Source organism: Herpailurus yagouaroundi, unplaced genomic scaffold (genome assembly GCF_014898765.1).
Source record: "Herpailurus yagouaroundi ecotype Mexico unplaced genomic scaffold, PumYag 355, whole genome shotgun sequence".
Classification (NCBI taxonomy): Eukaryota; Metazoa; Chordata; class Mammalia; order Carnivora; family Felidae; genus Herpailurus; species Herpailurus yagouaroundi.
In genome coordinates this window covers 5817305-5843574 of record NW_024412572.1, presented here as the reverse complement: position 1 = coordinate 5843574, position 26270 = coordinate 5817305, and the positions used below count along the sequence as shown (strand labels likewise).

The window sequence follows — 26270 nt, the reverse complement described above, 5'->3', positions numbered from 1 at the left end:
AGGTGAGGAACGGGCGCCCGGCGGGCGGGCCAGGGGAGGGCGCGGGCCCCGGGGCCGCGCGGGGACGTGGAGGGCGGGACGCAGAGGAGAGGCGGGAGGGAGGGGCTCCGGGAGGCGGGATCCGCTGCACCCCTTTCCCGGTGCCGACGCCAGCCGCCGCCCGCACAGGCCTGCGCCCGGCCTCACTTCCCACCCCGCCGCCCCGCGTGCTGCCCGCCCGGAAGCGGTGTCGGGCGTCGGCCCCCAGAAAGACTGCTCCTCCGCGCTCGCCTGCACTCGGGGCGCCGGTCTTCCCCCGGCCTGAGGCCCAGGCCGAGGCCGGGGCGCGGGGAGGGCCCTGCCGGCCCGCCAGACTCGCGGCCCCGGGCACCAGGCCTCCCTTCCTGTCGCGGCCCACCGCGCCCCGTGACCCTCACGTGCCTTTCCACACTCGGGCGCTGGGCCCTGCGAGTGGGCCGAACTGAACCCCCGGACCCCTCTTTTGCAGCTCCCGTCCCTCCCCGGCCCCTCTTAGCTGACCTCCCACTGCTTTCCCCGGTTTTGCTTCCTGACTGCCCACAGCACTGGTTTTAACCTGGGCTGTAGACCCTGGGAGCCGGCTGTCCGGGGATGGTTTGCAGAAAAGACTTTATGCACTTCTGAAACTATAAACTGCACTGCGAGATGGGTTTGGTGTATGTTCATTTTCTGGGAGAGTCCATGGTTTTTATATTCTGTATAAAATACGGTGTGAGCCACACATGTGATTTTACAAGTAAAAAGAAACAGGTGAGATGGATTTAGTAATAGGTTTTCTTTAACCTAATATATCTAAAATATGGTCATTTCAGCCTGTAATCAATATAAAAATTTTGATGAGATATTTTACATTTTTTTCCTAGTAAGTCTTTGAAATTTGGTGTACGTTTTACACTTACACTGCACCTCAACTTGGATTGGCCACATTTCAGATGGCCCATAGCCACATGCAGCTAGTGGCTACCATATTGGACAGCACAGGCCTAAGGGTTTCAGTCCAAACTTCTTGCCATGGTTTTCAGTGTTTATCACAGTCTGGCCTCTCCTTTTTTTTCCTGCTAATGGCCCAAGGAACGTTATACCCTTATCACTCAAGCCACTTGCCATTCCCTACACAGCTTTGTTCAAGCTGTTCTGCCTGGAATGTTCTCTCCTGCACTGCCTCTCCAGGCTTGGTAGGGAGATGCAGCTTCTGCTGAGAGGCTTTTCCTGGCTGAATTAGACCGCTTAACACATGGTGTTTGTTTTGAGGCTGTCTCTATGACTAGCATAGTGTCCTATTCATCTTTTTGTGATCGTGGCTGGCATCTAATAGTTGATCAGTAGATGTTTGCAGACAGAAGGAGTAAGCCACTAACTAGCTATACTCAATCTCTTAATTCTTGAATGGACCTGTTACTTCCTTGTTTGGGAGATTTGTCCCTGTACTACCCCCTCACATTAATGTACACACACACACACACACACACACACACACACACACACACAGAAGGGGTAACTTAGGAGGAATGCATCTCAAGATGTACACAGAAAGTATCTTCTACCTTTTACCCTCTCCTGATCTTAGGGATGGGAGAACTGAGGTACAGAATTAAGTTAGAGTGGCCAGCAAATTTGCATCAATATGAATATAAATAGGGGGGTTCCTTGGAAGGAGGGCAGTGGTCTCAGAGTTAGGTTCCTCAGGCATCAGCTGGCCCCACTTTGGTCATTTGATAGGAGGGAAGAGAAGTGGGGAGGTGGGGAGTAACTCCTGGGCCCTGATGCCGATCTAGGCAGCTTCAGGTCTGGGAAACTGAGGATTGTCACTGCTGGAGAAAAAGTTGAAGAGCAGACCCGTCATTTCAGATCATGAAGAGACCTGGCCTGGGCAGGGTAGGAGAGAACCTGTAGGGTAGAAGGAAGTGCTGGGGAAGCCAGCAGAGGGAGCAAAGGTGTAAACTCCTTGGAGAAGATGGTGTGACGTTGGGAATAACCACTTCTTCAGGAGTAGTGCCATTCTCCGTCTGCAGAACGGGAAATGGAAAAAATCAGAGATTCAGAGAAGGCAAGCAGCTTACCCGAAGTCACACAGTTCTTAAGCCTAAATGAAGCCTCCTGAACCCTCCCCATCACACTTACCCTGCCTCACCCACACCTCTATTGCAATCAGGGGCCCCAACATGGTGCCTGAGAGAACAGGTGTGCAGCGCAGTGCCAGGTCTGATTAATGTCTTCCTCGCCATCTTCTGCTGAGGGGCTGTGATTAGGCCTATTTATAGGGGCCCGGTGCCTTAATATTCTGCCTGGTACATCCCTTGCCAATCAAATCAGTGCTGTCTGCAGTGTGATTGCTGCTTTAGTGGCACCAGGGAGCGGAGTTAATTAAACCCAGTATAAATAGACTCTGCCCTCATCTTGCAATTCGAAGGAGTGTTTTTCCTTCTTGTCCCCTGCCCCCACATGTCCCTCCTTCCTCCCGGCCCCCCCTTAGCTCTAGCCTCGGGGAGCAGAGCCCAGACACTGGTGTACGCAGAGTCACCAGCCACTACCTATCCTGTCTCAGGAACAGGTCCTGAGTTCTTCGGGGTCAAAGTGGGAAGAATTCAGGAGTCCACATTTTCTGTGCTTTTCCAGACTTGGCTATCATTTGGCAGTTGACACAGGCATTTTTCCCCCAAAATCCATCCCTCTGCTCCCAGCCTCTTTTGAACTCTGCAGCCAGGGTTTCTTTCTTGTTCATCCAGGCTCAGGAGTTTGAAATGAGATAATGTACAGAAAGGGTGCCTAGCAGAGCAGCAAGCACCTTCTCTGACTGCTTCTCTTCAGCCTCCATTGTCCCTACCAGTTTCCTTTCCTCATTCACGCAGCAAGCATCTACAGAGTACCAGCTCCTGGGAGCTCCTGGCCTCCCACCCAGTGCCCTGTCCTCCACTCCCCAGCCTGCACTGGCTGAACATGTGACAGACAGTTGGGGTGGGGGGCTGGGCTCTCTTCTCCCAGCACTTTGCCCAGTGGTGGGTGAATGTGGGCGGTCCTCATGCTCTGGTTCCCTCCCGCAGGCACCATGACTCCCATGAGGACCCAGCACTCGTTGGCGGGGCAGACCTATGCAGTGCCGCTCATCCAGCCAGACCTGCGGCGAGAGGAGGCCATCCAGCAGGTGGCAGATGCCCTTCAGTACCTGCAGAAGGTCTCTGGAGACATCTTTAGCAGGTGGGTGCTGCCACCGACCCGCACCTGATTGGGGGCTGGGCGGTGGGAGTGCACCCTCTAGGAGCAGCCCTTTTGGTGATTCTTGGTCTTGGAGGGACCCAGCTGGCTTCCCTGTGCCCAGGGGGCCCAAGGTAGGAGCCCAACTTAGAAACTTTTTCTCTTAAGTGCTCATAGGAACTCAGTGCATGCTATCCCACTGAGCCCCTGGGGGGCCTGTGCCCTTGCTCATTCCTGCAGTCAGCAAATATTTACTCAGTGCTTCTTATGTGTGCAAGGCACCGTGCTGCACTCTTTAGTTACTTACAGCAGTGGGTAAGGCAGTGTCCCTGTCCCAACCAGAGAGTGTGTGGGTTTCCCTCACTGTCTGAAAGGTCACGTTCTGCCACTTTGCTTTTATGAAGGACCTACGCTCGTACCTGTGTTTGCTAACGAAAGAAATCCAAAGTGGGTTCTCACTTGTATGAACTGGTAGTTGCTTCTTCGCTGCACACCTTTGCAGTTTCTGAAAGGTTTCACGGGATCACTACCTGTGGATGGTGATGGGGGGCGGGGAACCTGGACTCTGGCAGGAGAGACAGACTGTAACCAATTGTGTAATTAGTGATTTAATTACAATTGTGATGAAGACCTACTTATAGTGGTTTTGTAATAACTGATACTCATATGGCATTATCCATGTGCCACCATTGATCTGAGTGCATTAACTCAACCCTCAGAACAACTTTATGAGGACATGTGCTTGTTATCTCCATTTTACTGGAGGAGACTGAGGCACAGCTAAGAGACTTGCCCAAGTGGCAGAGCCAGGGGTCACACCCAGCTGTTATGGCTCTAGACTCCGGAATTATCACTGTCTCCCTGTGATGGGGAAATAGGGTGTGACAGGAGTTGGTAACAGGAGGCCTGATTTGGTCTGGGGGGGATCAGGGAAGACTTATGTGAGGAAAAACATTTATGAGAAAATCTGAAGGGTGAGTAGGAGTTATTGTGAGTGGGTAGATTGAGAAGAAAATTCCAGAAAGAAAGAAGGACATGAGCTAAAGCCCCAAGATGGGAAGGACCCGAATGGAAGCCAATGTGGTTAGAGCAAGGAGAGTGAGAGACTGAGGGGGCCGAGAAGCCCCCGTGAGGTAGGCAGGGCCTTAGGGGTAGTTTATGGTTTTGAGTAGGAGTATTGCCAGTGCTTATCTAGCATAACCCTCGGCTATAATGATTTTCACTCAGTGGTTATTGACTGGTGTTTGCTGTTGCTTTGCAAAGGTCCCAGGTTTTGTCCTTTATGCAGGTCTTTGTCTTTTTCTGGCTAGAAGAAGCCTGAAATGGGGCTTAGATCTCCTTCCTGGTGCCCACATCATGCCTTCACATGGGGACCTTTTATCCCACCCAGTGTGAAGTATTTGATTGAGGTCCCTCCTGTGGTCCAAGTCACCCCCCGTCCCCTGCTTGTACCCCTGACCAGGAAACCCCTGCTCCTTCACCATGTAACCTCCCCCTTCATCACCTGGAAGCAGGCCTCCTCCTGGAAGCCTTCCCGAGTAGGGGCAGAAAATGGGAGGAGTTAGACTTGATATAAACACCAGATCCTCTTACTCTTCGGCCTCTGACCTGACCCCCAAATCACCTACCTGCCCCGAGCCTACACAGAAGGTAAATGTAACAAAAGGGTGGTGCCCCAAAGTGATGAAGGGGGGTTGCCTCTGGAGCAGCCTGCCCGGGCTCCATTCTGACTTCCCCACTTGCTTGCTTTATAAACTTGAGCAAGTTACTTAATCTCTCTAAGCCTCAGTGTTCTCATCTATAAAATGGCATCAATAATGCTGCCTTCCTCATAGGATTGTGGTAAAGATTAAATAGATTAAAACTTGCAAGGGAATTAAAGTACCTGGAGTATAGTAAGCATTCAGTTAAACATCCCCTCTTTTATCAGTTGCTGTCAGCTCTGCTCCTTTGCTGCCTATGGTGGCCCTCCATTAACTTGCTATCAATAGTTATGAAAAGTGTTATGTGCCCTTTTTGTGCCTATATTTGTGCTAAATATGCCTAAGGAATTTGCCTTTTGTGCCTATATTTGTGCTGAATATGTCTAAGGAATTTTTGCTAAATATGCCTAAGGAACACATAAGCGAAGGACACAGGCCTTTAAGAGCCATCAGTCCCAGATTATAGCCACCCCATGCCCAGTGACTGAAATGGATGCCAAAAACAATCCATCAGAAACATTTGTGTTTTCTCACCAGGATTGTGATTGTATGCTTGCCTTTCTCTAAGGGGAGCACTGGATTTTTAGTATGCTGCCCTTTCCCTTCCTGGTGTTTGACGCTGGTAGACAGTTTCGCTGTCCCTGTGCCCATGGATGGAATAAGGGGAGGGCGGGAAGTCTATCTCCTGGGAGAAAGTGGTGAAATATGGGCCCTCCCAAGTGGCTAGGCCTGGTCCAGAGAAGGTACGGTGCTTCTCAGGAGCCCAGGACCTAAGTCCAGGCTCCCCTCACAGCCAGGTGCCTGGTCACTCCATTAACCTCCAGCCATGTGCCAAATGTGCTGGACCCTGAGGGGTACCGATACGTGAGTGGTACAACGTGGTTCTTGTCCCCACGGATGTTATAGTCTAGAATGCTAACACAGTAAGTCTCTAGATGGATTCTTTTTTTTTTTTCTTTCCAAGATTTTATTTAAATTCAAGTTACTTAACATATAGTGTAGTACTGGTTTCAGGAGTAGAATTTAGTGATTCATCGCTTACATATAATACCTGGTACTCATTACAAGTGCCCTACAAACAACCCTCAGTTTGTTCTCTATAGTTAAGAGTCTCTTATGGTTTGTCTCCTTCTCTGTTTTTATCTTATTTTATTCTTCCTTCCCTTCCCTTTTGTTCATCTGTTTTGTTTCTTAAATTCTACATATGAGTGAAATCATATGGTATTTGTCTTTATCTGACTGACTTATTTTGCTTAGCATAATACACTGTAGCTCCGTCTACATTGTTGCAAATGGCCAGATTTCATTCTTTTTGATGGCTGAGAATATCCCATTGTGTATACACACACACACATACACACACACACACACACACACACACTACATCCACTTTATCCATTGGTCAGTTGGTGGACGTTTGGGCTGTTTCCATAATTTGGCTGTTGTCAGTAATGCTGCTGTAAACATCGGTGTGCATATGCTTCTTCGAATCTGTATTTTTGTGTCCTCTGGATAAGTACCTACTAGTGCAATTGCTGGGTCGTAGGGTAGTTCTATCTTTAAATTTCTGAGGTAGTTCTATCTTTCTATGTATCCTCCTAAATGTTTTCCAGAGTGGCTATACCAGTTTGCATTCCCACCAGCAGTGTAAGAGGGTGCCCCTTTCTCCGCATCCTCACCAACATCTGTTGTTTCCTGAGTTGTTAATTTTAGCCATTTTGATAGGTGTAAGGTGGTATCTCATTGTGGTTTTTATTCATATTTCCCTGATGATGGATGATGGTAGATGGAGTCTTGGTTGTATAACATTAATTGTGCAGGCTTCTAGGGATCTAGAGAAGGGAGAAATAAGTAAGAATTGGTGGCACATTGGGGCGCCTGGGTGGCTCTGGCAGTTGAATGTACAACTCTTGATTTTGGTTTAGGTCATGATCTCGAAGTTCATGGGATAAAGCCCCGCGTCAGGCTCTGCGCTGACAACACAAAGCCTGCTTGCAATCCTGTCTCTCTGCCTCTCCCCTGCTTGTGCTCTCTCTTTCTCTCTCTCAAAATAGTAAAAACTTAAATGTGCCACCATTTTTTTTTTAATCAGTCAGAACTCCCTAAACCAGTTGAAGCAAACAGCAATCAATCAGTAGAGCAGGATTTGGAGTTGCAGGGCTTAAGTAATGTCATCAGTACCTGATGTTTCTTCCATTCCATCCCAGCTTGCTGCTTCTGGGTCGGTCCCATTCCCCACCAGGCTTCACTCTGCAATAGGGCCAGAAGCTTGTACACTCAGGTTCAGGTCCAGCAGGAAAGAGGGCTTTCCTCTGTGTCAGTATCTCCTCGGAAGGCCCGCTGGCCTGGCTGGGTTCTCCTGTCTATCCCAGAGCCCATTGTGGGGGCAGAGGGCATGACACGCCAATTGGCATAGACCCTGTTAAGAGTATTACTCCTACACCCTGGGTTTAGCCCCAGCTGAAGTGCAGGGACCCGGCCTGTGGGAGCAGTGGATTCCTTACAGGAAATGAGGGCCCTTACTTGAGTAAGGAAGAAGTAGAGGAAACCCACATGCCTCCTACACATGGTCAGGGAAGGCCGGCCTCCTGAAGGAGGCCATAGGAGGGATAGGTTGTGTTTAGGCAGGGTAGGAATGTGCATGTACAGGTCCACAAACGGGTGCCAGAGGCTCGGAGTCCTGAATGGGGAGCATGGTGTATCCCAGGCTCCCCAGGGGAGGGTGGCCTGAACAGGGGGTGTTTTGTACTGAGAGTAGAGACATTACTGCTTGCCCCACACATTCAGTTCCTTCACTGCAGAACAGGGTGTGAAAAGTCAACTGTCCCTGTGTCTGTGGGCCTCGCTTCCCCCTTAGATTGTGTGCCTTTGGGAGCTGGGCTGTCGCTTCTTCCTGTGCTCCGCATTGCTGTGGGAATGCACCATGGCAGGGGAGTGGGAGGGTGGAGGTGGGGGAGTGAACAGTTGAGATCAGAACATTAGGGTCCAGGGGGCTTCTCCTGACAGGACGGGACTTTGCTCTTGGTTCAGGCCTTGTAGGGAGCCACAATAGGTTCTGGAGCCGGGAAGGGTGCCATAGAAGAGTTGAGAGAAGGCTCAGCAGGCAGCCCTCACAGAGTGGACAGGAAGGGGAGAGGGTGGCTTCCAGGGACCCACTGAGAGCTGTTGCTGCAGTCAGGGCAGGGAAGGGGTGAGGCTGCAGTCCAGGGGAGCTGCCGGCAGGGAGGGCTGGATGAGAGACATTTCAGAGGGAATGATGACAGATTGGGGTGAAGGAAAAGGAGGGGTCAAGGATAGTGTGGGGTGGGGGGTCGTACCCAGACCCAGCCTTATTTGCCTGCTCCTCCCACCCCCATCCTGCAGCAGTCAGCAAGTGTGTGCGCTTCTCATTTCTCATGGGCTTTTGCAGTGAATGTGACCCCCGCCTGGAATCTTCCCCCTTAAACTTATTCCACCTGCTTGGAAACTTCTTGCAAAGAAGAGACAGGCGGGTATCTGTCTCTCCTCCCCACTGTTCTGCCATTTCAGGCGCAGGCCCGTCAGCCCCAGGGGCGTCTGTGCCCAGTTCCGCAGGTAGGTGAGCTCATGGAAAATTAGCATTCTGAGCTGGCCTTCTTCCTCCTGCTCTGCCGCAGCGGGAGCCGCAGGGAGAATGGAGAGAATGACAAGCACCTCTCAGGCTCTCCTGGACCCGCTTCTCCTCCTGCCTGGCAGAGTGCCTGTCCCTCACCTGCCCTCATCTTCACCTGGGACGAGCCAGGCTCCAAAATAGCTGCCCAGAGACGTCAGTGGCTTCACATGACTTAGATGACAAGGCAGAGGGGGCTGGGGTGGCATAGGGAAGAGGAGCTGGACAGTGTGGAGGTTGGGGTCAAGTGCTGTCACTCGGTGTCCCCGTCAGCCCTAGTGCTGTGGCCACCTCACCGAGGAAGCCGCAGCCTGGGGAAGGGTTCCTTTTCTCTGCAGAGCTTTTCCCCTGCTTCTCTTTTGTCTTTCCAGCCCCTCCTTCCCTCTCTCCCCTTCCTCCTTTCCCATCCTTCCCCCTCTGCCTCACTTCCTCCAGACTACCCTCCCCTCCCCTCCCCTCCTTTCTTGGTCCTGATTGGCACCTGGTGACTCCCGAGGTTGGCAAGCACTCAGTCAGCCGCCTGCATAATTAGCAGATCATTCCTAATCATCCCAGTGAGAGGAGGAGGAGGAGGAGGAGGAGGAGGAGGAGGAGGAGGAGGAGAGAATGGCAAGAGCAGGTTCAGGGGGGTCTCAATGCCAAGGGGTGGGACAGGCGAGGGGAGAAGCAGAGACTCTGGGGCAGGAAGGGTGCTCCCTCCTCCCTCCTCCCCAGCAGTCTCTGCAGAAGGCAGGGTGGGAGTGCTGATGGCCAGGGGCCGTGGCAGGAAATCATTCCTGACGGAATGGGACTGGGCGTTGGAGGTAGGGGCCCCGGGCCCAAGCACTCTCCTGGCCACCTGTCCCCAACCTCCCCCACACCAGGCGGGGAGTGGTCCCTAGGGCGCTTCCTTGAATCCCTCCCACACCAGCCAGAGGAGTCCTTGCTGTTGCCCAGCTCTCTGCTCCATGGTGTTCTTTCCTGGCCTGGAACTTCCTGCTTCACATCAGCTCAGCACCACCTCTTCTTGCTTTCATCTGAGTGCCTGGAGCCCCTCGTCCTTCCTAATCTCGGGGGTAGCAATAGCAAATGCTAACCGAGTACTTTGGATATAGCTGCTAGTACAGGAACACTAGACATACAGGTGCTTGTTTTAACCTTTACAATAGTTCCATGATCTAGAAGTCACTGTCCCTGTTTTAGCTGAAGAAACCTGAGGCCGAGGCCAGCTGAGTGATTTGCTCAAGGTCACACTGCTGCTAACTGGATGTTAGACCCAGGTTTGTGGGGCATCGTAGTCACTTCTCTCCCTGGGAGAGGGGAATCTCCCTGAGGGCGGTTTTGCGTTACCTGATTCTTTTCTGTCCCAGGCTCTGAGCAGACCAACTAAGCCAGTTCCTTCCTGTCACCGCCAGCAGAAACAGCCTTGGTGTCTGGGCGAAAGTGTTTTGAGGACATGACTTCCATGATAAGCTTGGAAACAGACCTGCCTTGAAGCAGACCATCAAGCCAGCGGGCATCAATTAGGAATGGCAGATCACCCACTTGCCACTACCCCCCACCCTCATGGGGGACGCTGCTAATGGGTTGTGGCACTCCATCCCAGCTGCGTATGGCCTGCCAGTCCTTCCTAATGCAGCCTTCATACTGCCACTGCCCAGCAGTGAGAGCCCTTTCACCCATGGTCTGCACTGTCTTTGGCCCCATGGCTGTGACTGTGACAGATTAGATGGCAGCTTTGTCAACAAGCAGGCCATTACCTAGACCTGTAGGCTCTTGGATGCTTGTAAGCTCCTGTCCTCCTCTCCCCTGCCCTGCACAGCAGTCTCCCTTGGAGCATTCCTGACAGGTGGTCATCCTGCTGGACTCTGATTTTCAAAGCTGTGTAACTGTTTACTAAAAAGTTCTTGTGCAGAAGATCTGCACAAGAGGTCTGCTTCCTTATAACTCCACCCGCTGGTCCTTATGCAGCCTTCTGGGGTGACGGAATAAGTCTACTCGCTTCTCAGCCCAACAGCACTTGTGATAGTTTTGATATTTGAAGGGAATCACCATACTCCCTAAGTCATCTCACCTGTAGCCAGAACACCCTTCAGTCATCTTTGTATGACTCCTCGCTGTCCTCATCACCCTCCTTTGGACGTTAACTTGTCACTTTACATTCAGCTGGTATTCATTATATGTCAGGCACAGTCCCAGGTACTAGAGATACAGCAGTGAATGAAAACAGACCCTATAGTCCGGATGGAATTCAGAGGACTCTTAAAATGTGGATCCAGTATACGGGCACCTGGGAGGCTTTGCAGCTGAGCGTCCAACTCTTGATTTCAGTTCAGGTCATGATCCCAGGGTCATGGGATTGAGCCCTGTGTTGATAAGATTCTGTCTCTGCCCCTCTTCCCCCACTCGTGCTCTCTCTTCTCTAAAATAAATAAAAAATGTGGATCCAGTTTAAAGGGGACACAGCTGCAGAGAGGTTGGTGCCCAGCATAGGTTAGCTCATTAATCTGGGGTCTGTTTTCTCTATAGTGCCTCCAAGAGAGTGGATGTCCCCTGTTTACTGAAAGAAGGAAGGAGGGACAAGGAGCTGTGTGCCCCAAGATCACATTTCCTTTTTAAGCTGCTTAACACACTTTTAGCTCATACTGAGCTATAGTTAACCAGAACCTCAGGCCTTGTTGCTAAACCTCCATCTTTTCTGTATTTGTGTACTTTTTAAACCTAAATGCTGGACTTCATCCCTTGTCAATTTCATCTTGTTGATTGCAGTTCATCTTTCTGGCCTCGTAAGATTATTTGCGTCTTGATTCTGCTATGTGGACCATTTTGACCCTCCTCCGTTCAGTACCCCCAGTTTACTAATCCAGTGTTACATGAGCTAGATGGGGCCCTGCCAGAGGCCTTTGTGCAAGGCTGAAATCATTTCGTTCTTCGGCAATGCCCTTTGGGTACTGTTGCTCATCTGGCTCTGATTTTTCCTAAATGTGCTCTCCTCCAACCCCCATAGCTCCATCTCGTCTACAGGATTTTGTGAGAAGCCGTCAGAATCCTTGCTGACTCAAGATGCACTGTGTTTAAGGCTTTCCCCTGATACACCGGTCTAATAACGCTGTCAAAAAAAGAAATGCTGTGAATTTAGAACAATGCTGGCCCCTGGGATCTGCCTCTTTCTCCTCGAAGTGCTTACAGACCCTCGATTTAATAATCCATTCTAGAAATTTGCCAGGGTTTATTGTTTAAGCTTTATGTTTGCAACTTGGAGAAACGGGCCCTTCTCTCCTTGATGGAAGAACTGGAACAGAATAGCCTTTGTCCTTCTCCAGTTCTGATGTCCCTCCCACTCTCCATGTTGACTTCAAGCCGAGTGGTTATGTAACCACTGACGTTGCTTCAGCACCCAGGGGCAGAATGTGGCTGGGTTGGGAATGGGAGGAAGTAGCTTGTGTGTGAGTAACCTTTCTCAGTGGATGGAAACCTTTCTTCCTGCCAGAAAAGATGGAACTCACGCAAGTCTGGTGATTTTGCATTCTCTCACTGGAAGGAAACTCTGCCCTCTGTTCTCTCTGTTACTGCCCCACTCAGACCAGTCTGTCAAGGAAGACTAAGCTGCTTTGGGTACCTGCTTGTACCCTAGCCCCCCACCTCATGTAGCTCCCTACACATAAGGAGCCAGGAGTAATCAGGGAGTTTGGGGAACAGAGACCCCTACGGTTGTGAAATTGGCTGATCGGGTTGGTTCTCTGGGGGACAGAATCCTCTAGAGTTGGTGGAGGTTGGTTGATTTAGGAAGATTGGTCCAGAGCTTTGACTGTTCAACTTTTAAAGAAATCCCAGAGTTCCCTGGCTGTATAGTCTCTGATCCCAGAGGCAGCGGGGCCCCTCTGCCATCCAATGTGTCCTCCTTCCCTCCCCTGCAAAGTAAACTTGCAGTTCTGCCCCTTTTGTTTTTCACTTGTGCACCCACTCCTGCCAGGTGAGTGCTTATATGAAACCCGGTGGTCGCAGGCAGGGACTGGTGTTCTTGGAGGTGGGGAAGCAACCGGGAGGAGGATGCCCTGGTGTCTCTGTCAACTCTGCAGTGAGAAGAAACTTGCCATTGCTCAATAATATAGGACAGCATAAGTGAGACACGCATTTACATTTAGGGCATATGGGTACTGTCACTCAGCGAGCCCCTGCAGGTGCCAGCACTGGGAATGTAGTAGGGACCAAAGCAAAGCCCTTACCCCCTTGGAGCACTCATGCATAATGTCAAATGGCTCTGTGTTAAAGGGGGTTGGGAAGTGACAGATGCATCTTTAAGAGTCCTTGGCCAGGAAGGCTTCCGCAAGGAGGGTGCTCAGTGAAGCAAAGAAGCCAACCTTGTGGTTATCTGTGGGGACAGCACTCCATTTAATGCAAAGGCCATGCGATAATACATTTGGCATGTTTGGGGAATAGCAGGGCACTGGTGTCACTGGAGCCCACTGATCAGGGAAGGGTGAGTGGAAACCCAAGAGCACCCTGACCACAACCATGAGAACCACAGTGGGGACTTTTGATTTGCCCACACAAGCTGTTTATGATATGTTGGGGCAGCTCCCTGTGAACGGGTCTGGGACTTGAATTTAGACCCAGTCTTGCCCGTCACCCATCCTTGCTGAGCTCTAGTTTCCTCGTCTGGAAGTAGGTGATTACATACGTGAGTCATGATAGTTTTGTCTCTGCTTGCCCCTGCTTGAGGCTGTAAACTCCTGGAGGCAGGAGCCCTGTCCCTTAAGATGGCACATCCAGGCACCGACTTGAGGCCAGAGTGATTGCCCATTCCTACCCAGAGCTCCAAGGAATCCAGTGGAGTTCATTCATAGACTCTTCAGGTTAGACAAGCCTTGCAGAGGCCACCCGGGCAGTCCCAAGATCTGCTGTGACCAGCAGAGAACACTGTATTTTAAGGGCCCTTGCCTAAGCCCTTGGCTTTGCAGGTTTGCAGGAAGAAGCAGGTGTGCAGGAAGCTGTAGCCTTCTGGGGAGCGGCCCTCAGCCTGTGATTCTTTTTCCATGGCAGGATCTCCCAGCGAGTAGAGCTCAGCCGGAGGCAGCTGCAGGCCATTGGGGAGAGGGTCTCCTTGGCCCAGGCCAAGATTGAGAAGATCAAAGGCAGCAAGAAGGCCATCAAGGTAGCCCATGTGACCCTGAGTCCCTGTAGCTGGCAAGCAGTGCCATAAATCCCATCCCCACACCTCTGAGGTTGCCCAGGTCCCTGCCCACCCTGTCCAGCCACCCCTCAAGCTTTCCTCCTGTTCAGAATCCACCCCTCCAACCCCACCCTAGGCTCTGGAGCATCTTGGGCCCCCTAAAGAATTGATCTAAGATTCTGTGTCCACAGGTGTTCTCCAGTGCCAAGTACCCAGCACCAGAGCGTCTGCAGGAGTACGGTTCCATCTTCACAGGTGCCCAGGACCCTGGCGTGCAGAGACGCCCCCGCCACAGGATCCAGAGCAAGCACCGCCCCCTGGATGAGTGGGCCCTGCAGGTCTGATGGGCTCATGCACTTGGAAGGGTGACCAGAGGTGGCCTTGGCTGTGGGGGAGGAACTGAGGGTTCTGTCCCCTCAGAGGATTTTGACTGGGATGGGTGGTCACTTTGACCCAGTACTGAAACCCACCATTCTTGTGTTACTACCCCTCATCCTGCCAGGAGAAGCTGAAATACTTCCCTGTGTGTGTGAACACCAAGCCAGAGCCTGAGGATGAGGCCGAGGAGGGGCTTGGGGGCCTTCCCAGCAACATCAGCTCCGTCAGCTCCTTGCTGCTGTTCAACACCACTGAGAACCTGTACGGCAGAGGGCAGGGCTCTGGAAGGGCGGCTGGGGGCCCAGCCTGGCTTTGTGGGGGATACAGGGGGCATCAGACTTGGGTGCAGAAGACTGCAGGCTGGGGGGAGGGGGGGCCAGGCGCTGAGCAGTTTGGTTTTTACCTTGTAAGGCCTCGGAGTCCATAGTACAAACCGTGGCCCTGAAGAAATAGGAAAGATGGGTCAGGACCATGGGCCTAGAGCAGATATGATGGACTGCCCCCCACCCATCCCACCTCTGCAGGTACAAAAAGTATGTCTTCCTGGACCCCCTGGCTGGTGCTGTAACGAAGACCCACGTGATGCTGGGGGCAGAGACAGAGGAGAAGCTGTTCGATGCCCCTTTGTCCATCAGCAAGAGGGAGCAGCTGGAGCAACAGGTGGAGATGGAGGGCGCGTGTCGGGGAGGGGTGCAGCGGAGAGTCTGCCAGCATCCTCAGGGTCTGCTGAGGCCCTGCTCCCGCCCTGCTGTACATGGGTGTGCACGAGGCCCTGCTCGCTGCCCCAAGGTCAAACTACAGGGCACCGGTCCCCTGCAGCCCCTGACTCATATGCTCCCACCTAATCGTGCAGGTTCCAGAGAACTACTTTTATGTGCCTGACCTGGGCCAAGTGCCTGAGATCGACGTGCCATCCTACCTGCCTGACCTGCCAGGCATCGCTGATGACCTCATGTACAGTGCTGACCTGGGCCCTGGCATCGCCCCCTCCGCCCCTGGCACCATTCCAGAGCTGCCCACCTTCCACACAGAGGTGGCCGAGCCTTTCAAGCCAGGTGAGCTGGAAACAGGAGTTGGGCAGGAGCTCTCGGGCTCGGACACTTGCATCCTAGGAACATCACACCTTCCCACCTTTCCGTTGCAGACCCGGAAGATGGAGTGCTGATAGCACCCCCACCCCCACCCCCACCCCCGCCGCCTCCCCCAGCTCCAGCTGTGCTGGTCAGCGCTCCGCCACCCCCACCCCAGACCCTGGCCTCCCCAGGCCAAGGTGCCAGGGAAGAAGACCGCAGTGGTGGCTTGTCTCCAGGTAGAGCAGCAGCAGGGTGCCCCCGGGGTTGGGGGCGGGGAGGGGACATGTGTTCTGAGGATGCCTCTGATTTCCGGATTCCTGAAGGGTTTTCTGTAGGTTTATGTGGCCATAAGGTTCAGACTTTCAGAAGAATTCTAATTTCAAAATCTTGTTCCCCTGGGTACATGAAATAGTGGTTTTCAAACTGTAGCCTCCCAAAATTCTAATCTCCAGGGAGAGGGAGCCTAGACATGGAGGTGTGGTCCCTCATTTCTATTTAAAAAGGGGCTACTGAAAAAAATGGAAAAGTTCAGCAATAAAATATCCAAATCCTTACAATGGGGATTTTCGTTTTAGTATGACATCTGGTTTATCTCCAGAACCCACAGGTGGCACAAAAACTCCTTGTTGGTTCATGTGTCAAGATCAGACACTGTCGTCAGCAAACGGGTAGATTTGCAGTGGCCCCTAAACCAAGTGGCGTTGGAAGGGAGCAGGGGTGCCTGCATACAGGACCTCCTGAGTGCAGGCAGACACACTCAGCATTCAGGCTGCATATGGGCTCCCAAGGCTCGGCTTCACCCACTGGCTTCCTTTGTCAAGAGGAACAGCCTGTTCTCACAGCCAGGTTTGAGGGGAAGCCTCTGGACCCCCAGAACCTCCGGCTGGGCAAGGCTGTCCCATAGGGCGGCCTGCCTGAGCAGCCTTCTTCCTCACACCCTGCCCCTCCCAGCTACAGTCCAGGGAGCTCCCAAGGAAGTGGTGGACCCCTCCAGTGGCCGGGCCACTCTCCTGGAGTCCATCCGCCAGGCTGGGGGCATCGGCAAGGCCAAGCTACGCAGCGTCAAGGAGCGCAAGCTGGAGAAGAAGAAACAGAAGGAGCAGGAGCAAGGTGAGGGGATCCTAGGACCATTCCAGGAGGGCTCTAGGAAGGGGCCACCTTCTCTTGTGGCCATGACTCTAATAGGGTGCTCTCTGCCCACCCCAAAGGTGGTGCAGAAAGGCAGCACCTAGCCAACCTGCCTCATGCTTCTGCTGGAAGCCCTGGGTGGCCTAGGCTGTGGGATCCCTCCTGGTTTTGTAGCCTGTTTAGAACTTTCCTCGTTAAGCTAATAGGAGACAGAGCCTCACCCAGCTCAAACTATGACAACAGAGAATCTTCTTAGAATCTGCCAGGGGCTGTCCAAGGACATGGTTGGGGACCTGGAGGGTTAGCCCAGTCCTGCTTTGCTAAGCCTCTTGAGGCTGCAGGTTGCACCTGCTATGAATCTTAAATGCCGGCATGACTAGAACACCTGGGCACAAAGCAGCAATGCCCTGGAAGTCCTGAGTTTGAATCCCATCGCCAGTTTCTAAGTTCTGCTCTATGACCTCAGACAAATTGCCCGACCTCTTTGGGACAGTTTCCTCATCCGTACAATGGGGCCACTCATACCTCCCCCTCTGTTTCAGGTGGCTGTGTTATTCAGTTTCATATTAGTGCCCCAGTGCTGGATCCAGTGCCAGCCTGAAGCTCCAAGACATGGTGGCTGTGGGAGGGGCTGGCATGTGTTGATAGGGAGCAAAAAATAAATAGATCCAAACCCTGAGAATGTCACCCCAGAGGCAGGTTTTCCCCTTGGTTCCTTCATCTTTCCTTACTAGTGGCTTTCCCATTACAGTGAGAGCCACAAGCCAAGGTGGGGACCTGATGTCGGATCTCTTTAACAAGCTGGTCATGAGGCGTAAAGGTAGGAAGCAGAGCCTGCTGCCTTCCCTTGGGCTGGGAGGCTCAGGATATTTTGTATCATGAACGTTTTGCCACTTTCTTCCTGTTGTTAAGTCTCTAGGGGCTGGGTGAACTGGTATCCCACACCAACCCCCTCACCCTCCAACTCTGTCCCCCCAGGCATCTCTGGTAAAGGACCTGCAACGGGGACCGGTGAGGGGCCAGGAGGAGCCTTTGCCCGAATGTCAGACTCCATACCGCCTCTGCCTCCCCCACAGCAGCCACCTGGAGAAGAAGATGAGGACGACTGGGAATCCTAGGGGTTAGCCGTTCCTTCCCCACCAAAACCCAGATTTAGTTACTGCCCTCACATGGACATGGCTAGGAAGGGCTGCCTGGCCCGTGAGTCGCTCTGCCCCTGCTGCCCTTGGAGGAACAGGGATTGTGGAGGACTGCCCCCCTCCCAGGTCTGTGCCCGGAACCTTCTTCAAGGAGTGAGGTGGCCAGCTTCTGAGGCCAAATGGCTGGGAGGGGGGAGCCCCCTGCTCTCTGCCTGTGCTCTCCTCCAGCTACAGACTGAAATAAATACGTGGATCAATAAAGACATAATACCACAAGAACCAAGCATAAACCAGTGGCGCACTTTTAATCATGGAACTATAGCTGTGCAGAGTGCAAGTGTCTCCTCCCAGCCGGTGTCTGTCCTCCTGTTCCCACCAGGCTCAAGCAATGGGGGCAGAGCACCTGGCGGACCGAGGCCCCTTCCTCTGGGTCAGGGAGAGAAGAGAGGTGCAGTCAGCAAGGGAAGCTGGTGCAGACAGAGGCGGGGGTATTTTCACACAGGGAAAAATGTCTCCCTGATAGACACGGGGTCTCTAAAAATAGTCCTGCTGAGAGCCTAATGGCCCTCAGCATAATTGCTAAGTCAGGGGAGGAGGTGTCTTGGAGTTTGCTCAAGTAGCTGAGGGGGAAGGTGCCACTGACTTGGAGGAAGACCTGGAGCCAAGCCAAGGGAGCAAGAAATGCTGTGGAAGAGGTTAGGGACCAGCCCTATGGTTTAAAAACAAAGGCCCAGGACACTCTTCCCAGTTTGTTTGTTTTTAATGTTTGTTTATTTTTGAGACAGATCATAAGCAGGGGAAGGGCAGAGAGAGGGAAACACAGAATCCAAAGCAGGCTCCAGACTGTGAGCTGTCAGCACAGAGCCTGACATGGGGCTTGAACTCACGGACCGCGAGATCATGACCTGAGCCAAAGTCAGATGCTTAACTGACTGAGCCACCCAGGCGCCCCTTCCCAGTTCTTAACAACATAGAGAAAGGAGGTAGGGTTGAGGGGTGCAGAAAGAGCCCTATGGGCACCAGGAAGCTGGAAATAGGGAACATTCTTAGTTTTGAAGAGAGGGTGAAGGTCTAGAATAGCTAACTGTAGCCAGAATGGGGGAAAGGCAGGAGGGCCTGCCTGAGAAGGTGGCCACTGAGAGACTGCAAGGCCAGAGACAGTGCAGTGGAACAGGGCAGGAAGCTTGACTCTGGGCCATGCTGCATGGACAAACATTCAATTCCAGGGAGGGGAACAACTGCCCCCGGGTGGGCCCGAGGATGGCCAGGACCCACTGTTTCTTCAGATCGACTCGATTTTTCTCCTACTGGTTTTTCTACCTGTGCCCAGTCCTGACAGCCCACTGACTCCAGAAAGGGGTTGGTCTGGTCTCCACCTGGGTATCACCTTCTTAGGCTGGCTCCCCACACTCCCCAACACTTCAAGTGGGCAGGGTGAAGGAAGAGCCTGGCACTCAGGCGGTGGTGGGTCATCCATCAGGAGGGGCCAGGCCTCTCGCGGTGAAACTGGGGAGACAGGCATAGGCAATGAGACACTAGATCTCAGGGGTGGGGAGGCTCTCAGGGGGCAGGGTAAGGTAGGACTGACCTTCCTCATAGCAGCAAAGGCAGGGCCAAAGGTGGCTTTGACCTCTACACGGTCTCGGATCCAGGCTGGCAGCTTTCCCAGGATAGGTGGGCGGGCATACCGGTGATCCAGGAGCACTATGCTGGCAAAATCCTTCTGGTGCCTGATGGCCCTGCCTAGATGGCAACAGAGGTTGGGGCTTCTTGGTTAAACCAGCCTCCACCACGGTGTCTATTGTGTCCCCCCAACCTCAAAGAGCAGTAAAATCCCTCTTCCCTGTCAACTCATTCTCCCACCATCCATCACCACTATCCGCAGGAACATTCCCCGGCCTACCTATAGATTGGTTGACAGCCTTCATACACAGATTCTCCACCAAAGCCTTCCCTGGTGGGGGCTGACCTGGGATTCTGGGCTGGGAAGGGCAGAGGAGATGATCTATCAGTATCTTCTTGCCTCCTTCTTAGTGTTCTGAGAAAATTATACTGCCAGGCTTTGGAGCAAGAACAGTAGTCTTCATGGGCACAATGCCAGCAGCTGATATAACGGATGAGATCACAGAGAAGCTCAAGAGGGTAAGGAGGTACATCCCATCCCCTGGAGCAAGGCAGGAAACACTGGCACACATCAGCGGGCAGTGGGAGGTCACAGCTGTACCGCCCTGGTATCACAGTCCTAGAGGCGACAGAACTTTCTCCCCAGCTGTCTCCTCCCATCCTTTGGCACGCTGAAGGTACTCACAAGAGTCTGATCCAGGTAGGCCATCTTCTCTTGTAGCTCTGGAGACTTGATGTTGGGGTAGGGCATGCCTACCATAACTACACACCTAGCATGGAGGGAACATGAGGCCATGGCATGTGGGCAGCCAGGCCTTCATCACATCTTCAAGGGCCAGAATATAGGACCCGGTCCTCACCACGCGTCCTCAGCTGCTATATCCAGCACACCTTTGCCCCCTCAAGCTGTGCTCACTGGCTCTGCCCCTCCCTCCCCACCCTGTACCTCCACCTCGAGTGCATTTTCTCAGCTAAGAAACCCAATGCAGGCCACGTGAATTGAACCCTGATGATCAGCCTAACTTCCACCTGGAAGCAAAGGGCCGAAACACCTCCCCATACAGCTGAGTGACCTGAGCAGTCAGCCAGGGTGCAGACTCAGATGGCATCGGCTTCCAGGCAGGGTCCCTGCTATTTGGAGTGAGGGGTGGTCGGTGTCAGAGCCCAGGAGACGAGAGACCCACAACTTACCGGCCAAGGTCGTCAGAGAAGTTAATGCCTTCACTCATCTTTCCTCCAACCACAGAGAGGAGCAGAGCACCTGTCACCACGCCTCCCGCATGGCCACAGCACTGCAGGAGACAACAGCCCAAGCTGTGGAGCCAGAGCTTGGATGCCACCCAAAATATCTGCAGCTGCCAGCTCCAGATGTTCTCTGGGCCCAAGGCCTCAGTTACACCTCTCACCTTAATGCACCTGGAATACTCCAGCAGCACCTGCTCCACCTGGTTCGCTCTCTTGGGTTCCTGAAATACCTGAAGGAGAACAGACAATGTCTCCCAGGAAAAGGTTTCAGAATGCATAGATCCCAGGTCTGCTCTCAGCCCTATGTTTTCCAGACTGGGAACCAGAGAACCCCACAGAGTAAGGGGCTAGAGAGAAATCCTGTGGGAGGTGACGAGGTGTTAGAAGTGGTGGGAGTAACTAACAGAGGCCCATATGTAAGCCTAACATTCTGGTCTGACATGCATGAGAAATCCTAGCAGGAACCCTGGGTACCACTGACCTCACAAGTGGGAGTCCCAGATGAGGGGGTCACTCACCTTTTTCCTGACAGCCAGGCGGGCCAGCAGACCACTCTTATCCCAGTGGGCATGGACCTGGCGTTGGTACTCATAGGAGGGGAAGAAACAGACCACCCCTCCAGGGACCACATTGCACAGGTTATAGAGAATACGACCCGTCTCATCCATCTAAGGAAAGAAGACAGAGCCCTCCCTGAAGCCATATCCGAACAATGCTTCCTAACCTTGGGACTCAAAACCAAGTACAGATCCAAGGGTGACTACGATCGGGGAAGAGAAGTGTGGGCCCAGAGGCCCCCGGGCAGAAATCAACAGACAGGAAGGTGCCACCCTCTCACCACACACACACACCCAGCTGATGCTTCTGGGGAGTGTACCACACACATCACAAGGCCAGCACTCCAGAGCTAATAACCCTGCTGCTGGTGTGTCATGTCCTCCCTGCTCCAACTCCCAATGCCCACTGTGCCATGAAAACCCCAGGCAGCCTCTAGTGACAAGCTCCTGACACCTGCATCCCTGCCTAAGGTGGGGACTGATGCAACCAAATGGCAAGAGAACGAGAGGAAATGAACAGCTTCCTCATCAGTTTCATCCTGAAGGAACACCTTGAGGTTTAAGAAAACTTATTTAACAGTCCAGGGAGTGAGGGGAGGGGAACGCTCAGACTTCCCCTGATAAGCATCTAGATGGACACCAGCCATTCTGTTCCAGCTCTGTGGTGGAAGACCCCAGCACCTGGACACTAAGCACTGGCCAGAGCACCCACCACCCCAGAAACTGCTCTCCTGCCCTGGCAGAGGCTGTGGTAAGGCAAGCAGGCTGGTACGAACCATCTGAGGCAGTTCTCTCTTCTGGTATGTGAACTCCAACTGCTGGCTGGAGGGCCCGCTGCAGATGACGAGGGGCAGGATGTTGTCTGGAGGGATCACGTGACCTGCAGAGACCGAGGAGGGGCTATTCTACAAGGCAGTGTCCAGAAGGAGCATTCCGCAACCTTGTCTTCCATGCTAGGAGAACAATTCCAACACTCTGCCACCTGCCCTGCTTCCACAGCGCAGGTGGGCGGGACTCAGACCTTTCCCACATAGGCGGAGGGACACAGTGCAGAAGCACGGGGCTAAGTAAGCTCGCCGGAGAGCTGGCAAAGGGAGAAGGTCCACTTCATGGCCTCCTCAACTGTGACAATAAGCTGCCAGAGTGTGACACATGGCCCATTCCACCCTGGCCATGGATTCTCACCACAGGAAAACTCCACCACTCGCTCAGCTTCTACCCCAGCACATGCCAGCAGCTGCTCCCGAAAGTCAGACACCTGCAGACCACAACAGCAAGGCTCCATGAGCTCCCCGCAGGCCTGAGCAGGCAGGGGCCTTGACAGGGAGGGGGACAGAGAGAAACACTCCGGGGAAGACAGAAGTCTGGGCTCGAAGGCAGCAAATACATGGGAACAGAAAAAAGAGGTAAAACGTAAGGCAGATAACAAATTGGCAGATAACAAAAAGTAAAAAAAAATTACTGATACCCAGTGTTGACAGTCTCACTTAAACTGTGGAAATACCAGGAACACCTGGGTGGCTCAGTCGGTTGGGCATCCAACTTCGGCTCAGGTGATGATCTTGCAGTTTGTGGGTTCAAGCCCCACGTCGGGCCCTGTACTGACAGCTCAGGGCCTGGAGCCTGCTTCAGATTCTGTGTCTCCCTCTCTCTCTGCCCCTCCCATGCTCATGCTCTCTCTCTCTCTCTCTCTCTCTCTCTCAAAAAATAAACATTAAAAAAAAAATTAAACTGTGGAAACACCAAAGGGAATCTGGTAAACTGGGCACAGTGGACCTTACCCTAGCCCATGCCCACAAGATCACCAGTGGGCATTCAAAACAAAATACACATGGCCAGGCCCCAGCCCACACCACTGAATAAGAACCTCTAGAGGGAAGATAATATGTATTGGCATTTCTAAAGAGCTCCAGGGTTTATTCAGTACTCACACTAAACGTCAATGAACTAAATGTTTCAATCAAAAGACACAGGATAACAGAATGGATAAGAAAACAAGATCCATCTATATACTGTTTACAAGAGACCCACTTTAGACCTAAAGACACCTTCAGATTGAAAGTAAGGGGATGGAGAACAATCTATCATGCTAACGGTTGACAAAAGAAAGCCAGAGTAGCCATACTTCTATCAGACAATCTAGACTTTAAAATAAAGACTGTAACAAGAGATGAAGAAGGACATTATATCATAATTAAGGGGTCTATCCACCAACAAGATCTAACAATTGTAAACATTTATGTTCCAAATGTGGAAGCACCCAAATATATAAATCAATTAATCACAAACATAAAGAAACTCATTGATAATAATACCATAATAGTAGGAGACTTCAACACCCCACTCACAGCAATGGACAGATCATCTAATCAAAAAATCAACAAGGAAACAATGGCTTTGAATGACATACTGGACCAGATGGACTTAATAGATATATTCAGAACATTTCATCCTAAAGCACCAGAATATACACTCTGTTCAAGTGCACATGGAACATTCTCCAGAATAGATCACATACTGGGACACAAATCAGCCCTCAAGAAGTACAAAAAGATCGAGATCATACCGTGCATATTTTCAGACCACAACGCTAAGAAACTCGAAATCAACGAGAAAAAACTTGGAAAGGTAACAAATATTTGGAGACTAAAGAACATCCTACTAAAGAATGAATGGGCTAACCAAGAAGTTAAAGAGGAAATGCAAAAGTACATGGAAGCCAATGAAAATGGTAACACCACAGCCCAAAACCTCTGGGATGCAATAAAGGCAGTCATAAGAGAGAAGTATATAGCAATCCAGGCCTTCCTAAAGAAGGAAGAAAGGTCTCAGATACACAACCTAACATTACACCTTAAAGAGCTGGAAAAAGAAAAAATAAACCAGCAGAAGACAGGAAATAATAAATATTAGAGGAGAAATCAATGCTATTGAACCCCCCCCCCCCAAAAAACAGTAAAACAGATCAATGAAACCAGAAGCTGGTTCTTTGAAACAATTAACAAAATTGATAAACCACTAGTCAGTTTGATCAAAAAGAAAAAGGACCCAAATAAATAAAGTCAAGAATGAAAGAGGAGTGATCACAACCAACACAGCAGAAATAAAAACAATAAGGGAATATTATGAGCAATCATATGCCAATAAAATGGGCAATCTGGAAGAAATGGACAAATTCCTAGAAACATATAAACTACCAAAACTGAAACAGAAAGAAATAGAAATTTGAACAGACCCATAACCAGTAAAGAAATCGAAGTAGTAATCAAAAATCTCCCAAAAAACAAGAGTCCAGGGCCAGATGGCTTTCCAGGGGAATTCTACCAAACCTTTAAGGAAGAGTTAAAATCTATTCCCTTGAAGCTATTCCAAAAACTAGAAATGGAAGGAGAACTTCCAAACTCTTTCTATGAAGCCAGCATTACCTTGATTCCAAAACTAGACACAGACCCCACTAAAAAGGAGAACTACAGACCAATTTCCCTGATGAACGTGGATGCGAAAATCCTCAATAAGATATTAGCCAACCAGATCCAACAATACATTAAAAAAATTATTCACCACGACCAAGTGGGATTTATACCTGGGATGCAGGGCTGGTTCAATATCTGCAAAACAATCAATGCGATGCATCACATCAATAAAAGAAAAGGACAAGAACCATATGATCCTCTCAGTAGACGCAAAGAAAGCATTTGACAAAATACAGCATCCTTTCTTGATAAAAACCCTTAAGAAAGTAGGGATAGAAGGATTATACCTTGAGATCATAAAAGTCATATATGAAAGACCCAATGCTAATATCCTCCTCAGTGGGGAAAAAACTGAGAGCTTTCCCCCTAAGGTCAGGAACAAGACAGAGATGTCCACTATCACCACTGTTATTCAACATGGTAGTGGAAATCTTAGCCTCTGCAATCAGACAACACAAAGAAATAAAGGTATCCAAATTGGCCAGGAGGAGGTCAAACTCTCACTCTTCGCAGATGACATGATACTCTATATGGAAAACCCAAAATTCCACCAAAAAATTGCTAGAACTGATCCAAGAATTCAGCAAAGTGGCAGGATATAAAATCAATGAACAGAAATCAGTTACATTCCAATACACCAACAATGAAGCAACAGAAAGAGAAATCAAGGAATCGATACCATTTACAATTGCACCAAAAACCACAAAATACCTAGGAATAAATCTAACCAAAGAGGTGAAAAATTTATACACTGAAAACTAGAGAAAGCTTATGAAAGAAATTGAAGAAGACACAAAAAAATGGAAAAAGATTCCATGCTCCTGGATAGGAAGAACAAATATTGTTAAAATGTCAATACTACCCAAAGCAATCTACATATTCAATGCAATACCTATCAAAATAACACCACCACTCTTCACAGAGCTAGAACAAACAATCCTAAAATCTGTGTGGAACCAGAAAAGACCCCGAACAGCCAAAGCGATCTTGAAAACCAAAGCAGGAGGCATCACGATCCTGACTTCACGTTGTATTGCAAAGCTGTAATCATAAAGACAGTATGGTACTGGCACAGGAACAGACACTCAGATCAATGGAACAGAATAGAGAACCCAGAAATGGATCTACAAATGCATGGCCAACTAATCTTTGACAAAGCAGGAAAGAATATCCAATGGAATAAAGACAAGTCTCTTCAAATCGTCTTGGGAAAACTGGACAGCATCATGCAGAAGAATGAACCAAGACCACTTTCTTACACCATACACAGAAATAAACTCAAAGTAGATGAAAGACCTAAATCTAAGACAGGAACCATCAAAATCCTGAAGGAGAAAGCAGGTGAAAACCTCTTTGACCTTGGCCGCAGCAACTTCTTACTCAACATGTCTTCAGAGGCAAGGGAAACAAAAGCAAAAATGAACTATTGGGACCTCACCAAAATAAAAAGCTCCAGCACAGCAAAGGAAACAATCAGCAAAACTAAAAGGCAACTGGATGAAATGAAAGAAGATATTTGCAAATGACATATCAGATAAAGGGTTAGTATCCAAAATCTATAAAGAACTTATCAAATTCAATACCCAAAAAACAAATAATCCATTGAAGAAATAGGCAAAAGACATGAATAGACCTTCTCCAAAGAAAACATCCAGATGGCCAACCGACACATGAAAAAATGCTCAACTTCACTCATCATCAGGGAAATACAAATCAAAACCACAATGAGATACCACCATACACCTGTCAGAATGGCTAACATTAACAACTCAGGCAACAATAGATGTTGGCAAGGATGCAGAGAAAGAGGATCTCTTTTGCATTGTTGGGGGCAATGCAAGCTGGTGCAGCCCCTCTGGAAAACAGTATGGAGGTTCCTCAAAAAATTAAAAATAGAACCAGCCTATGACCCAGCAATTGCACTACTAGGTATTTATCCAAGGGATACAGGTATGCTGTTT

General features: G+C 50.7%; 2 protein-coding genes across 6 annotated transcripts in view; one reads left to right on the top strand and one right to left on the bottom strand.

Moving 5' to 3' along the window:
• Positions 1 to 353: 353 nt before the first annotated feature.
• On the top strand, positions 354 to 17701 carry WASHC1 (WASH complex subunit 1). 2 transcript variants are annotated; one of them, XM_040463014.1, is made up of 11 exons: positions 354 to 768; positions 3060 to 3213; positions 13564 to 13675; positions 13885 to 14031; positions 14196 to 14332; positions 14596 to 14731; positions 14925 to 15126; positions 15216 to 15380; positions 16096 to 16254; positions 17024 to 17092; positions 17251 to 17701. In XM_040463014.1, the coding sequence occupies exons 2-11, from the start codon at positions 3065 to 3067 to the stop codon at positions 17388 to 17390; spliced, it is 1416 nt and encodes a 471-aa protein (XP_040318948.1). In that variant the 5' UTR covers positions 354 to 768; positions 3060 to 3064; the 3' UTR covers positions 17391 to 17701. The 2 variants fall into 2 exon arrangements, with proteins under 2 accessions (XP_040318948.1, XP_040318947.1); XM_040463013.1 differs by lacking the exon at positions 354 to 768 and having other exon boundaries at positions 3028 to 3213.
• Positions 17702 to 18292: 591 nt separating this feature from the next.
• Positions 18293 to 26270, bottom strand: part of DDX11 (DEAD/H-box helicase 11) — a 39685-nt gene continuing 31707 nt past the window's right edge. For 2 of the 4 annotated variants that reach the window (XM_040462771.1, XM_040462772.1), the window contains 9 exons: positions 22022 to 22094; positions 21613 to 21716; positions 20798 to 20947; positions 20441 to 20509; positions 20226 to 20326; positions 19720 to 19804; positions 19315 to 19393; positions 19000 to 19154; positions 18293 to 18917 (listed from right to left, as the gene is read on the bottom strand). In XM_040462771.1, coding sequence (XP_040318705.1) covers positions 18888 to 18917; positions 19000 to 19154; positions 19315 to 19393; positions 19720 to 19804; positions 20226 to 20326; positions 20441 to 20509; positions 20798 to 20947; positions 21613 to 21716; positions 22022 to 22094 — 846 coding nt within the window. In that variant the 3' untranslated portion in view covers positions 18293 to 18887. Of the gene's footprint in view, positions 18918 to 18999; positions 19155 to 19314; positions 19516 to 19719; positions 19805 to 20225; positions 20327 to 20440; positions 20510 to 20797; positions 20948 to 21612; positions 21717 to 22021; positions 22095 to 26270 lie in introns of those variants that run through there. The other 2 variants (XR_005786784.1, XM_040462773.1) reach the window with 2 other exon arrangements.

Excerpts from the sequence above, each read along its gene's own strand:
- WASHC1 (XM_040463013.1), top strand. The coding sequence starts at position 3,038 with ATGCTCTGGTTCCCTCCCGCAGGCACCATGACTCCCATGAGGACCCAG. Across the intron at positions 14,032-14,195 it reads TGGATGAGTGGGCCCTGCAG|GAGAAGCTGAAATACTTCCC; the intron begins GTCTGATGGGCT and ends TCATCCTGCCAG. Across the intron at positions 16,255-17,023 it reads ACAGAAGGAGCAGGAGCAAG|TGAGAGCCACAAGCCAAGGT; the intron begins GTGAGGGGATCC and ends TTCCCATTACAG.